The sequence below is a fragment of the Polyodon spathula genome, chromosome 9 (genome assembly GCF_017654505.1).
Source record: "Polyodon spathula isolate WHYD16114869_AA chromosome 9, ASM1765450v1, whole genome shotgun sequence".
NCBI lineage: Eukaryota > Metazoa > Chordata > Actinopteri > Acipenseriformes > Polyodontidae > Polyodon > Polyodon spathula.
The window spans coordinates 36292225-36307288 of NC_054542.1; the positions used below are offsets into that span (position 1 = coordinate 36292225).

At 35.6% G+C, this 15064-nt stretch overlaps 1 protein-coding gene across 7 annotated transcripts in view; it reads right to left on the reverse strand.

The window, feature by feature from the left end:
* Positions 1 to 2991: 2991 nt before the first annotated feature.
* Positions 2992 to 15064, reverse strand: part of gsk3ba (glycogen synthase kinase 3 beta, genome duplicate a) — a 47162-nt gene continuing 35089 nt past the window's right edge. For 2 of the 7 annotated variants that reach the window (XM_041259359.1, XM_041259358.1), the window contains exons 6-11: positions 14065 to 14171; positions 12788 to 12885; positions 10363 to 10458; positions 5081 to 5267; positions 3973 to 4071; positions 2996 to 3551 (exon numbers count right to left, since the gene is read on the reverse strand). In XM_041259359.1, the coding sequence (XP_041115293.1) occupies positions 3481 to 3551; positions 3973 to 4071; positions 5081 to 5267; positions 10363 to 10458; positions 12788 to 12885; positions 14065 to 14171 (658 nt within the window). In that variant the 3' untranslated portion in view covers positions 2996 to 3480. Of the gene's footprint in view, positions 3552 to 3972; positions 4072 to 5080; positions 5289 to 10350; positions 10459 to 12787; positions 12886 to 14064; positions 14172 to 15064 lie in introns of all 7 variants that reach the window. The other 5 variants (XM_041259354.1, XM_041259352.1, XM_041259353.1 and 2 more) reach the window with 5 other exon arrangements.

The window sequence follows — 15064 nt, forward strand, 5'->3', positions numbered from 1 at the left end:
GTACGTACAGGCATCCAATAGCGACACATCTATGAGTGCGAATATTACAAGCAAGCAATATTTTATATCAGAATCACAAGAGGAGCTACATGTTACTTTGCTCTTTGAGTGCTGCTGAATGAATGCACTTCAATGAAAAACAAATAAAAAGAAATCCAAGACTAATTATTATTGCCTTATTCTATTATCAGAACATATCCACCTTGGAAACAGGACAGAGTGGAGAGGGGAACTGGCTGAACTGAAACAAGTGGTCAACCTGACAGAAAAACATTTAACCAATTAATCCTAACTGGGGGGGGGGGGGTGTCAACCTAAGAGATGTTCTATCTCTATTTAAACAGGCTTTGATTTGTCCGATGGGTGGCGTGTGTCACTGATGCCGTATGACTAAGGCAAAGACCGTTGTGTTACCCACGGATACACGTTACGAAGCGTCAACAAAACTGTTTTTGCAATGATTCGCAGTTTGTACATTAATTACTAGACGCATGTTATGATTTGGCGATTGTGTATTTTTGTCCCTAAAACAGTAATCTAACCAAAGTATATTAAAATTATAAAAAAAACAAAAAAAAACAAAAAAAACAAAACAATAACGTTATTTTGTTGTAATGTCTGGAAACAGGACCTTTTTGATTTTGTGGTTTAATGTCTTCCGTAAGACACTACGTTTACCAATTTGGAAAGATTGTGTGTAATTTCACGTGACTTGTTAGGTTAAACTATTGGACCTTACTACACGAGTGTTAACATTTTTGACCTGACTTTGGAATGTCGAAAGATTTAAAAGTTTAAGATTTGAAGTAACGTATATATTATATATTATATATATATATCATAATATTTATATATCTATATATCATATTATCTATCCCCATACCTTTATATATATGTAAATTAAACTAAAATCCCTGTAAACTACACCGGCTAAATACAATTTGAGATACACTTCAACAGCACTCAAAGGGTTAAAATGGCAAATAAAGTATATGTTCAAACATTGGATGCAAAGGCACTCCAAACTATAGATACACTAGACATCGCTAGTTATTGTTACAATAATACAGCCGGCACCTACTTTACAGTAGCTTTAAAAAGCTCATCTACATTTTGAATTTTTTTTTTTTTTTTTTTTTTTTTTTGCTCGGAAAGTCAACAGAACCCAGGTCCACGAAATATATACCTTAACATAATAAAAAAAAAAAAAAAAAAAAAAAAAAAAAAACAAGCCTGAATTTGGTGAGGAGCAGCTATAATATGACAAATAACTTTTTTTATTTATTTATTTTTTAACTTCATGTTGGTTATTTGTTCTTTTAAAAATACATGGTATAGGATTGTACTGAATGAAAAGCACGATGTATACCATAACCCACATGGACTGAAGCTCTGATTCCTTCACTACTGGTCGCATCAGCTGGCTGTCACAGACAGCACTGCTTGGATATCAGCAGTTTCTTCCACCATATTAAAATTCCCTCAGCTTTTTTTTTTTTTTTTTTTTTTTTTCACAAGGTGGAGATTTATTGCAGATTACTATTTTTAAATAAATGTTTAAACCAGAAAATCATGATTGTTGGCTTGAAAAATAATTGGATAACAATAATACAACACTGGCCCTTCAAAACATTTCGACCACCTCTTTGTTTAGAGGGCTTTTCAGAAGCGATACCTAGGTAGTACTCCAAAACATGTACTACTGGAGTAAAGAGTAGCTTTTTGTATTCTTTAGAACGATCCTCATCATCTTTGCATGTTATTACTCGGGAGCACTATGTACCAGGTGGAATACAATAATAAGCAGCTTTACATACTACCACAATTTCATTTCACATATGTTGACTAGATTTAGAAGGTTACTTTGTTGTTAAGCTGTTAAAATGGTAAGGATACTAGATTAACCTTAACAATACTGACCATTCTTTTGCATGCTGCTCAAACTGTGCATACAGTTCACGTGGAGCTACAATTTACTGTTTAGTTGCATATCTAAACTTGAACAAAAGTTGTCTCTCTTTCCCCAAAAGTAGGCCTATGTGTTCCACTGAAAGGCATGTTTCAGATAAGCCCTCTAAACTAGGTTTGTTGTTTTAGTATGTAACAGCAATGAATAAGGTCCCCAGAATATGGGATTAAAGCATCATTCCTTTATTAAAATATCATACTAAAAAACGCACAGTCAACATAAAACTCAAGTCAAATTAAATAAAACTGTCTCTTCTATTAGACTTTAAAGCAGTACAGTAATAGTGGTGCAGTACGCTTTTATTCACTTTTTTTTTCTTTTTTAGCATAATAGATTCAATATAAAAAGCAGGTTTATGCAGACGATCACATGCAGTAATAAATAATAGAAAAGATTAAAATATAATCTAAAATGCGTGACTAACCTGTCACCAAAAAAAAAAAAAAAAAAGAACATTAAGAGAGACTCGGAAGTCTGAAAATGCAGCCTAACTGAAAAAACACTGTTTAAAAACCAACGCAACTGTGTCTCCGCTAGCTGTAGCTTTTAGCATCTGACCTACTGTGTTCGTTGAAAGGAAACTAATTTGTGTGTGTGTGTGTGTGTGTGTGTCATATATGTGTATATATATATATATATATATATATATATATATATATATATATATATATATATATATATATATATATATATATATATATATATATATATATATATCATATATCCCTTGCAAAACTATATAAAAAACTGTATACGTACGTATTTATATATACAAAACAAAAGCAAGTAGACATTTTTGGATTCACAAGTCCTAATGAAATACAAAAAAATATATATTTCGTTAACAATTGTAATAATAATAAATTATAATTATAATAATATTATTATATTTGTTGTGTTGTTCTAACAACAACAACACAATTACAACATAAAAAATGACATAAGCAAAAATCCAGGATCCTCAGTTTAAAAACATGGGTCTGCTACCTGTACACTATTTGAATAGACTGAATAGATTATGTCGTCCCACCGTTCCCCCCTCCCTCCAAAAAAAAAAAAAAAAGATGATGCTGGTCTATTTTTTTTTTTACTCTGTGCTCCCAACCAAATTCAAGCCATGCAATATTTTATAAACCAGAAACAAAGCTGAATGGAAAACTCTGTCCTGTTTCCAATGAGGCGCCACAATTTCAGGGATATTAAGGATAAGAGAAAAAAAAAGTGTGTCTGGGGGGAAAGGAGAAATGAGGGTGGCGATTGATATCTTGTTTTGCAGGTTGAGGGTGGGTTGCTACAATGTTGTCATAACTTCAATAAAAAGATTGTCAAGGGAGAAACGTGTATATTTCATTTCTATATATTGCTCTGCATTACTTCAAAATCCCCTTGAGCACGAAATGAAAATGGTATTTATATGTTATTTTACAAATAAAAAAGCATTAATGAACAGGGCTTCTCTCCTCGGTATTTGTTTGTTTCTAGATTTGACTGTCCGACTCTACTCGTCCGTTTCAGGTAGAGTTTGATGCGGATGCTGAAGAAGCTGCGTTGGTGGTCTGGCCACGATCTCCTGCGTTAGCTTCTGTAGAAGAAGAAAAAAAAACTAAGGTTAAGCAAGGTCTTTGTGGTGCTTAGGAGGTAGGCAGTTGTTAAAATGTAGTATTTAACACTGCAGTAGTGTTTTAGCTATGTGATCATTGGAAACGTTTAACCAGTTGCTATCACTGTCTCAGTTTTGAATGTTTGGCTTGAGTAGACCAGAGACTTCTGATAGGTAAGCCAGTTATTCATACTTGGCAGGATAACAGAACTATAATATTCATTCACAAAGCTTTAACAAAAAATATATCTCTATAGTATGTTATTTATAAAAAAAAAAAAAAAAAAAAAAAAAAAACTGTTCGATATCTTTAACTTTGTTAAACAAGTGAGCAGTTTATGAATCAAACCCAGAAGGACACCTTGCGGGTGGTTTCACTCAAAAGCAGGTGTGTTCCGCTCACCTGTGGATGCAGAGGCATTTGTGGGGTTTGAGGTGCTAGCCGGATTCCGTGCGTGAGCTGGGATAAGGATTGCAGCCAGGGAAGGGTTGCTAGACAGCTCTGTTGGGAGGAAAATAAATACATACTTAAATATATTAAATCTCAGTCTCAAGTATTAAAATAGTGGCATAACTGGGTGAGCACATTTGAACCAGTACATGAAACAATGGGAGGTATTACAGAAATGTAGATTGCATTTTATTTCTTTCTTTCTTAAAAGGGGAAAATGTGTTCAAAAGGGTCTAGTGCATATTTGCCAATTTAAATGACCTACAAGGTCAATACAATTGTGTGGCAAATGGCTGCCATCTAAAATGATCAGTAAGGGGAAGATTGCTATTTCGTCCACTAGCAATGACTAGCTATTGACTGGCATTACAAAGGCTGCCATACACCAGATACAATGCCATTTTTTAACTGGGCGACAAGATACTTTCGCAGTGACTTGACCACACACGCCAAAGCGACAGAGGCAATGTAACAGTTTTGAAAACTGCCGGATCTACACAACTATTCAGAATTGCTATTGACAAAACTATGATCAACCCTGGTACATATTCGTCAACATGATGTGGAAATTCTCTGATGGTATTTCAACATATGGCAATAAATCACACACCAGGCTTACCCAGTTCCTTCGGAACGGACTCCCATATATTGTCTTTCAAATCTGTATCTTTATAATTGCGATGACTTTTGTCAAAGGTCTGGGTATTTTTTTCACGGGAAGTATTATTGTTTCCATCTTTTTGGATACTGCTTCACCCTGCTGGACCATGTGCATTAAACAAGCCTATATAGTGAAAGATATCGCTGCACAGTTTCGCTTGTCACATCGCATCTGGTAGGTATTAAGCCTTATTTAACCCTGGTCCCAGAGGGCTGCTGTCCCTCCTGTTTTTTTTTTTGATAACTGTATACTAAATTGATTAATTGGGTCAATTAAGCTTCAAATAAGCACTTCATTGGTCCAATTAAGTAATTTAGAGTACAGTTGGAACAAAAAGCAGGAGGGACAGTGGCCCTCCTGGACCAGGGTTGAGTAGCCCTACTTTAAGCTGTTCCTTACCTTGAGTGGTGAAGTTGAAGAGAGAAGGTTTCTCCCGTCCGTTTGGTAGCTTGACGTTTGGGTCCCGCAGCTCATCGAAGAACGAGTGTGCGCACGCCTCTAGTGGTGTCAGGCGGGCAGTGGGGGTGTACTCCAGCAAGTGGCTGCACAGAGCAATGGCCTCCGGTGGGGTCCGAGGCCGGAAGACCTGGAACCGAGCGACAGAAGGCTGAAAATTTGTCATTGGTAAGATAAGTATATAGACTACGGAAAGCAAGTCAATTGTGACATTAAAAGAAAATTTAGAACAAACAGAAATAAACAAAAAGAATGAAATTAAAAATTCCCTTAGCTGACAAAGTTCAACTCTGCAAGAGAAAGACTGCATTTAGCCTCCCAATCAAGTAGAAAAGTAAACCCACTGGGTTAGGAATCTCATTACATGCAGAACCTTACATAGACAGATAAACAGGTTTGACTAAATTTACTACAGAATGAACAAATGTCAGGTACCCCCACCAAATTAACAAATAAATAAATAAAAAAAAAAAAAACACAAACAAAGAACCCATACACCTAACAGTTACTTTATGGGCATTAACCCCTGGTGAAAAATTTTCTTGAGGGAAATTTGGACACAAAAGGTTTTCATGTAGGGTTGATCCAATACGCCAGTAAATTTAAGAAACCACTATTTATTATTATAGACTGTTCTAGTTTGTTCTCGTTTGACACCCTGTTGAAGTTGAACGTGAACATACTGGGTAACAGATTTCTGTCAAGGCACTTGGATTACAATGTTTTTTGCAAATAACAAATAAAAAAAGTACAGTGTTGTATAACAGAAATAAAAAATAAAAATGCAATGTAAAAAAGGAAACGGATACAAGCCTTCTTAATCCTAAACCACCTTGCAGATATAGATCTGTGAATGTGTGTGGCGGTAGCTTGATCTCCTACCAATTATCACACAAGTGCGGCATCATCTAGTCTCAGATCTCAATTGCCAATTGTCTTTCGCAAGCTCCAATTATTAATACAATTTCTGTTGTGGTTTATTTCTACTGGGACAGGTGTAACGATAGGTAAATGTGTCGGTCTATAAAATATACTAGCTAAGTGTAAATAAATAAATAACCAAGAATAAAAATGTTATCGCAAAATATGGGCAGTGACACAATGATGCATATTGGTATTTCCGGGATTGCATGAATAAAGCTACACTGTTGCACGACAGAGGGAGACGTTGCTTGGAAGATGTATTGCTGGGATGCGAGTTTGAGCTGAGCAAGAGTTGTGCAACATTAATATATTGTTTTGTTGAGTTACAGCTTATGTAATTATAGATCGTTTTCCAATATCTGCTATATGCTATATAGTTTTCTTTTATTTTCATAGCATAAGTGGGCCTAGTATTAGTGGTAGTAGTGTTAATTAAGGACAAATTATAAACAATATAACAATGAATGGTCTTTCGTAAATCCTGATTAATCGATCACTTGAAATTTTGAAATTGAAATGCTGCTTGTGATTTAAATTGGTGGTTTGAATCAACTCATTGGATAGCTATGTTATTTATTTGTTTATTTATTTGATGGTTTACTAATCTCTTATATGCTAAACTTATTAGGTGCATATATTCAATTAGCTACTTGTGTGGAATATGTGTAATAAGTTTGTTAAGTGGGCAAATTTTATATATATATATATATATATATATATATATATATATATATATATATATATATATATATATCTATATATATCCTTTTGTGGTGTTAATACGTTATATACAATGGTGTAACAATATATTATATTAGTGGGTGCAATATAATCAATTAACTGTGATTGGTCAATTGATGTAATATAAACTTAATATATTGAACAAACACGTTTGTGCAATCAGTTAGTTCTCCAGAGGTCGAACAATATATATATATATATATAATATTATATATATATATATATATATATATATATATATATATATATATATATATATATATATATATATATATATATGGTGTAGATGTCCCATATAGAAAAGTGAATTACTATGTCCTAGTGACAATTAAATATGGTAGATTACGCATTTGCCTGGCACCCTAGATAGCCAACTGTTCAATAGGTGAGCCTGGAGTGCAAAGCACTGATCTCTAAACTAGCTTCTACTGCTCTGGTTACAATGACTACAGCCACAATTATGTTTGTTTGTTTGTTTCCTTTTTTTTTTTTTGGTTCTGCAAGTCTTGATTATTTATATAAATATTCACATAATGGGAATGTTTGTAACCAAATCAGAAAATAAAACACCATTACAAGAAGGCAGGGTGGCAGAAATCCCTTACCAGCTTTAAATCTGACGTTTCAATAGTTACATACAGAACAGTTGACTTTGCATGTTTTGTTGTTTATAAGCACGTTCCATTCAAGTTTTATGGGGTTAGGGAGGCACAATAAGGGGGCCTATCTTTCTCTGCTACTGTATCTACAAGCTAAATGTGAAAAGTAATCTTAAAAAAAAAAAATGTAACTGGAAGCCGAATCTCCTTCCCTCCAGGCGCCACCTCAATATCTGATTCTCATCATACAAAAATAGTACCGTAGACATGTACAGTATGCTATGTTTGTCCTTTAGGAAAAATCAGATGCTGTCAATTCATCAGTCATGCTTTATAGCTGGAAACTACTTATCAAACACACACAAACTAAGGATGTTCTGCAAAATTCCATCTACATTGCATTTCCAGCCTAAAAATCAAATCTGCCAAGCAATGCAACAAGCTAAAACAGTATTACAGTAGTTAACTATTTTACATAAAGGGTATTTTGGTACATGCTGCCTCAAATTGAATTAAGGTCAGGTAGAAGTGCATTTCTTAGCTCCTGTGTTACAACGTCATGTGTCATAGAAAAGAAGAACGTCCCTAACACGTCCTTGCTGGCAGATTCTGTTTCTGCACATCCTCACAGAAGAAATCAATGGCAAACATATTTGGTTTCATTTTTCTGTTCTTGGTATTGACTGACTGACAGTTCTCCAAAAGCTGCAGAGCCATGATTCAGCCAGAAGCGGGCACCTGAAGCACTGTGACTATTCCATGTACTCATATAGTTTGTTCACTGTTATTTTTAAATCTAGTGTCTGATCTGTGAGGCTCCAAAAGTTTGACAATTTGAAAGCAGCAGCTAGATCAGCATTAAATGTACATCGTATTGGGATATACAAGACAAACAAACAAGATTGTGAATGAAAACAATGGGAAAGGCATATCAGATTGAATTGGTTTGTAAATCGTGAAATAAAAATGAACGTGAATCTGCGTCATCGATATCTGGTAATGCAGTGGTTTGTTGTCATTTTTTAAAACATTTCTAAAAGAATTTGTAAAAGCTAAATGTGGCAACACTAAATTATGCATTGACAGTCCTAGTGGAATTAACCAAGAACACCTGTTAAATGCACTTATTTACTGTGATCTTGCCTGGATTTAAATCCTTGTGTCATGCCGGTGGCAACACTTTGGACACCAGCATGAGATAATGTCTATAAACACTGCAGACTCAATGCAATTTTAATACCATGTAATCCCCCCACCCCCACAAGACAATTTTGTCACCAGAGTTGATAGCAGTCTTTCATAACAAAATAAAATACATAAAAAATAAAAACACATAACATGTTACAGTTAGACATAAAAACACAAATAATTGCATGAAATGGACACAGCTTGAAGCTACTTTCAATTTTTTTAGAATCACAGAACTGAATTGGGCAACTTAAAAACATATAAATTGTAGGGGTGCACCGATAAAGATTTTCTTGGCCGATACCGATAGCTGATGGTTACTTATCTATCGGCTGATCGTCCGATACCGATAAGACAGTGCAGATAAGCTACTGTAAACTACTAAAACAAGACATGGGGCCTATATTTCAAAAGTTTTATAATTATAAATGCTAAAAAAACTAACAGATATTGTTTACTTGTATTTATGACAAAAATGAACAGGTATTGTTTAGTTGTTGCATTTACTTCAGAAAATGAATACAAAGAACAACGTAATATTATATTGTGTGCTTGATAGCAATTTATACATTTGTTTTACAAGTCACACAAAAATAACACTTGTACTATCTGTACTAGTGAAAACACTTCTGTATAAAAATATATAAGGTGACATTAACTTTTATAGCTACTTACTGTTAAACAGTGCGTATTATAACTTTGACCTTAACTGTACAGTAGAAAAAAAAAGTAGCCTACGCAATGTCAACTACAACAACGTTCATTAAATTCTTATTTTAAGCATAAACTGCTTAAAAATGCAGCCCAACTTAAATTGTTCACTTAACCAAAAACATGTCATAAAAATACCTGGTTACCAAGTTCAGTTAAACTTGAATTTGTTAATAAACAAAAGATGGCACAGTAATCAACTCCTGCTTCAAAGTGCCCCCGAATACACCCCCAAGCTATGCAGATTAAGCAAACAAAAATTACAAAAGGTCATTCTCATTAAGTTTAGAGAGCCCACAACTCCTTGGAAGAAGATTATTGTCGCTGCTGCTGTAGTCTGTAGACTTTTAAAAAAGTCCTTTTTAGCTATATAGTTCACGTTAATGATTTGATCACACAGAGGAGGAGCTGAGGTGATACCAAGCTACCAAATAGAGAGACGGACCAGACATCGCAGAAGCATTTTTTCTAACTAACCGCGCATCAATGCTGCAATAATTTGCCTGGTTAATACTATTTTCTTACGAATAATAAATACCCCTATATTTATTACTGTTTTGTCAGCCTGAAACCAACTACAAAGCATTACTTACGACGAATGATAGTCTGGAAACTGTACAGGCTACATATACTCTAAGTTACGAGCATTAATAATAACTTACACCATCAATGTTATTTAGGATTCAACCTGTTTTTTTTTTTTTTTTTTTTTAAATCATAATATTTTACTTAGTTCATCATTGGATTTAATGTAGCATCAAGTCTGTTCTGCTGCACACAACTCGCTATCTGACTGTTGTCTTCAGATATTAAAAAAATAAAATAAAATCTTCTGTTTTGTGTCGTCCTCCCCCCCACCCCCCATAATCTGTGCCATACTGATAGGCTACTGATTATCGGTGCACTCCTAATAAACCGTACAAACTGAAAAGTAGCAGCAGCAGTAATAATAAATAATAAATAATCATAATAAAAATAATAATAATAATACTTATTCAAGCATGCCAGTTGTTAAAACAATGTGTTGAAAGTAGTAAACGTTTCCTGTACCTGTTGACTCACCTTAGTCCACGGATGTGCCTTAATCTGAGGGAATTTGAATTCAGTGTAATTCGGATTCATCTCTCGAATCTGTTCCCTTGTCGGCGTTCCCAGAACCTGAAAAATTGACAAAGGGAGATTAATAGCAATGGGGATAAAGGCGCTGTCCATTCCGAGCACTTGTGTTTTACATACAGTACAGTAAAGGTACACAGTCAATTCAGTTCCCTTTGATCAGATCTCCTCAATTTAAATCAGGACAATGTTATCAACTGTTAGAATTTGAAAGACATTTTTTCAGGGGTTTAGGAGTAAACATGGTATTGAAATAAACAAAAAAAGGTTTCCACATCTATATCTATCTCAATCTATATTAAATATTTAAGTAGCTGCCTTAGCCAATTTGGTCCTAACTTCAAGTCAATGCAGCAAATATTCCCCAGAGATGCTATAAAATGACAACCAACACATCAAGCATCAAATCAGATAAATTGGTCTTTGGACTGCTTGCCCAGAAACCTCTTGTATTGGTTGCTTTCCTTTTTCGGATTTGTCTACTGTGCTGCCCAGCGCCCTATTAGTCAGTCTCCCTACTGGACTGTTGCAAATTGGTTATTAATATTTGTACTGTACTTTACAGTATATACAAATATACATTTGTCTAACTTGGTTAAAACAACCTTCAGCACAAGTTATTGATAATTGAATATCTGTCCACGTCACACTTAAATTTTTACATGTATATAGTGTATGGTGGCTGTAGGAGACAGCGATCAACATTTTTAAGGTACTAATTTACAGTTTAGCTCGAATTGTGTACAGTTGTGGCAGAGGGTGTATACTGTACTAGCACAGTAATATGTATGTGAATCATTTACAAAAGCCAGCAAATACTTAATTATGCTTTATGCGGCTACATTGCACAACTCTTAGATGTCGAGAACCCGGTACATTTGCTGCTGACGGGGAGACAGCTAGTTCTGGATCAGTAATTAGGGCAGTTACATACAGACAGCCTTGCCAGCTTCAATGACAGCAGAATCAATTAAAATTAAGCTTAATAGCCCAAGTTAAAAACAGCTTTAATAAACTAAACATCCGTGCATGGTATGTGTAAGCAAGACATATTTATTCACTGTAAATGAATAGCTCAGAACTCAGACTCAAGATAACATAAAAAGATACACAATACAAGGCTGCCATACTGCTCTACAGAATTGGCCTGGCAGTGCAAACCTCCAGTTTTTCTAGATATTTAAGTGTTGTTGCACATACCAACCAACCTGTTTTAAATGGAACAAGTCTTTTGTAAGAATTCTAAACTCATCATGCCAGAGGTTATTTTACTGCTCCTCCTGCCGTACTTCAACTGCCATTTTAAACTCTGACCCAGCGGGTAAAAGATGAATGCTTTTATCTGAAGAACTCTAAGCGCTCCACCCTATCCCACAACATAAGTCATCCTATCTTTGACAAATATCTACAGTAGGAGCATCATAAAAGCTTCCCTATAATTACAGGAAGGGATTGAGACTTGGCAAGTGCAATTCTTACAACAAACACACATTCATGATACAATGTATTACTGGGAAGCTTAACTTCTGAACATCAACTATCAGTATGATGAAGCAGACCACCCTTTTGTCAGCAAATTTATTTAATTCAATTGTAATGGCTTTCCTATAGTCATATGTATTATAGTAAGGGGCTATAATAAAACCAGCATAGTAACAAGAACTTTGCATATGTTTTTTGGGGTGCTGGCATCAGGCCTCAATTATAGCTTTAGTTTTTTGCCGACAAACTTAAATCCTGCCAAACAGTCACAGGGGATTTGCATGTGATTCGCCATGGCGACAACGGGGGCACCAGGAAAATAGTTGAATTTAATATAGTATTTTATTCTATCGACATTGTACAATACATCTGTGTGAGTGATGCACTAACAGTATTGAGACTATTGATCAGTTTCAGTTTGTTCTCTTGGCTGCACAAATGCAGTTCGGTTTTTTCAGTTTTAAGCTTTCATTCCGGTTTCACCAAAAACCAACTAGGTCGTCAAAAACAAAGAGTTGATTAAAAAATTAAACTGTTCATACCAACCAAGTCACTACTATACAGTTTTGCCAGTGATGGCTAGTGTAAAAGAAATATTCTGTAGTGTTAAGGGGGTGCACGTTTCCCTTTATTTTTCATGTAGCGCAGGGGTCTCCAACCCTGGTTCAGAGAGCTACTGGATCTGCTGGTTTTCGTTTTAATCAAGTTCTCAGTTACTTAATTGCACCAATTGTTGGCTTAACTAGTTCAAGATTAACAGGTGTTCCAGATCTTTAGGCACTGATGATGTAAAGACACCTATAAAACCTGCAGGATAGGGGCTCTCCAGGACCAGGGTTGGAAACCCTGATGTAGAGCTCGGGACACGAGACATGTTGTAGGTGCCTACCTTGATGATTTCTACTAGCTGATCCACTCCACTGTCACCAGGGAAGATTGGTTGTCCTAGCAAAAGTTCAGCCAAGACACAGCCAGCTGACCACACATCTGTGGGGTGGGGGAGGGAGAGGGAGAAATACAGATCAATCTTAAGCATTTGTCAACTGATTAATGCTTTGGTCTCTGTTAATACTGTCCAAAAACGCATGCATAGTGAAAAAATTGGCCTTACAAGTTTCACATAGCAGTTAAATATAAATTAAGTCAGCAACTGTGCACCAGGAACCACTCGCAACTTCAGAAATGTCCTCTTTCACAGATAAATCAAAAGTATATAAAATAAATTAAAATCTAATACTGTAAAGCTGACTTATTATTTTAAAAGTAGTTTCTAACTGCAGTATTTTTTACATGAAACGTAAGCATAAATGATGACGTTTTCTCATAACTTGGTAAACTTTAGATTATGATGATCCAACACTGGGCATTGCTGTTACTAAACAAGTACGTTTCCGCCCAGACTTCATGCTAGATTGTAGGTAGGGCTTCAGATTTTCGGTTTTAACTGATGACAAACAATAAAACACCCGATAAAAAAAGAAATTTATGGACATCCAAAACACACCTGAAAAACACTGGAAATGGTTACTCAATTCACGTTGACTTCACCTCTTTCACCATGAAAAATAAATAAATAAATAAAAACCCAAACACCTTTCCCAGTGCAGCTGGGCAATGTCCCTCCTTCCTGACTTGAATCTTGCATTGATTTGTACTGAATATTTTAAACCCACCCCAGCATACAGAGAGCACCACTTTCCTAGAGGACTGTAATTGCGAGATCTAAAACGAGATGTTCTTGCTCACGCGATTTAATGCTATATTACAGTACGTCGTTAGGGAGTATTTACACGCTTGCGGAATTTAAAACAGAACTGCAAATTGTGGCGAAAGGTACAAAAATGCCTATACACACAGAAGCCCTAATTATAGGTTTTGGTCAATATGCCGAGTGACAAAGTGAGGCAGGCTTCCGTTATCAGAGGCCCTCTATGGGTTTTCAGTGGCAAATTAATTTCTGTTGCACATTCTTTTTCCTTTGAAAAGTTAAGTCTCCAAAATTGGTTAATATGACTAAATCCAATACACTACCCTTAAATGCAGTACAGTCCTTAACGGAAATGACAATTCTACAAATCTGCCCATGAATTAAACACAGGTCCCCAACCTCTGCATTTGACACAACCATCTATAACGAATAAAATAACTGAAGTGTCAGGGACTTACCTATACTGGAGGTGTAATCAGTAGCACCAAAGATCAACTCTGGTGCCCTGTAGTACCGCGAGCAGATGTAGGACACGTTGGGCTCTCCTCGGACCAGCTGCTTTGCACTGCAATCGGAGAACATTCCCATTATAACACTATAGCCAAACAAGGACAACCACGTAAATACAAGATGGCTATAGTTTGGTATTTTTTCTATCTCTATCCTGAGGCAAACTAACGCGATCTTCCCAATGTACTTATTCTTCTCCCAGTTTTATTAAACAACTTCACTACCAAGGCACAAAGTAAGCTCTGCTGCATGCTTCAAAACACTAGTTTAAATAGCCTTCAAAGTACAAAACTGGTCTTAGATCCTACTGTAGCTGGTCAATTTCCTAAATAAGGCTTCTTAAATGAAACTGCTCAAGGGTCTATCTTTAACACTGCCATTTATAGTAAAATTTTTTGGAGATGAAATGACATTTGTAAATTGAAAGTAGACTGATTTCCCACATCAGGGAGGATTCATGGAACAGCCAAACACTGCACTGCACTGGCACTCGAGGGAGGGGCTTCCAAGGTTTTTTTTTTTTTTTTTGGTAAGAAATTCTTATTTTAGGCTTTGCAGAATTCAAGAGAAGCCTACCAATAATCTGATGCTGTTTTCACAGATTGTAAACCAGCACTAGATGATATGTGGACTAAACAACTTCCCTGTCAGTTTGCGCAGTGCAGCAGTTCTTCCCGTCCGCGACGAGCACAATAGAATTGTATGCCGAACTCGACCTTGTTTAAAAGCCCAACGGTTGTATCAGCAGAGAACAGTAGAGATTTTAATGTTGTTTTAAATATGTTTCTGAAATCGAAGGGTAGTGGTAAGAAGTATCTGTTGTGTCGAGTTTAAATATTGCATACTTGCTAGTCAGTTCTATAAGGTGCTATTTAGTTTAATAAGTAGATGCTGCTGCTGCTTATACAGACTATTACATGCTGGTGTGCATCTCAATGTTTATTTTTG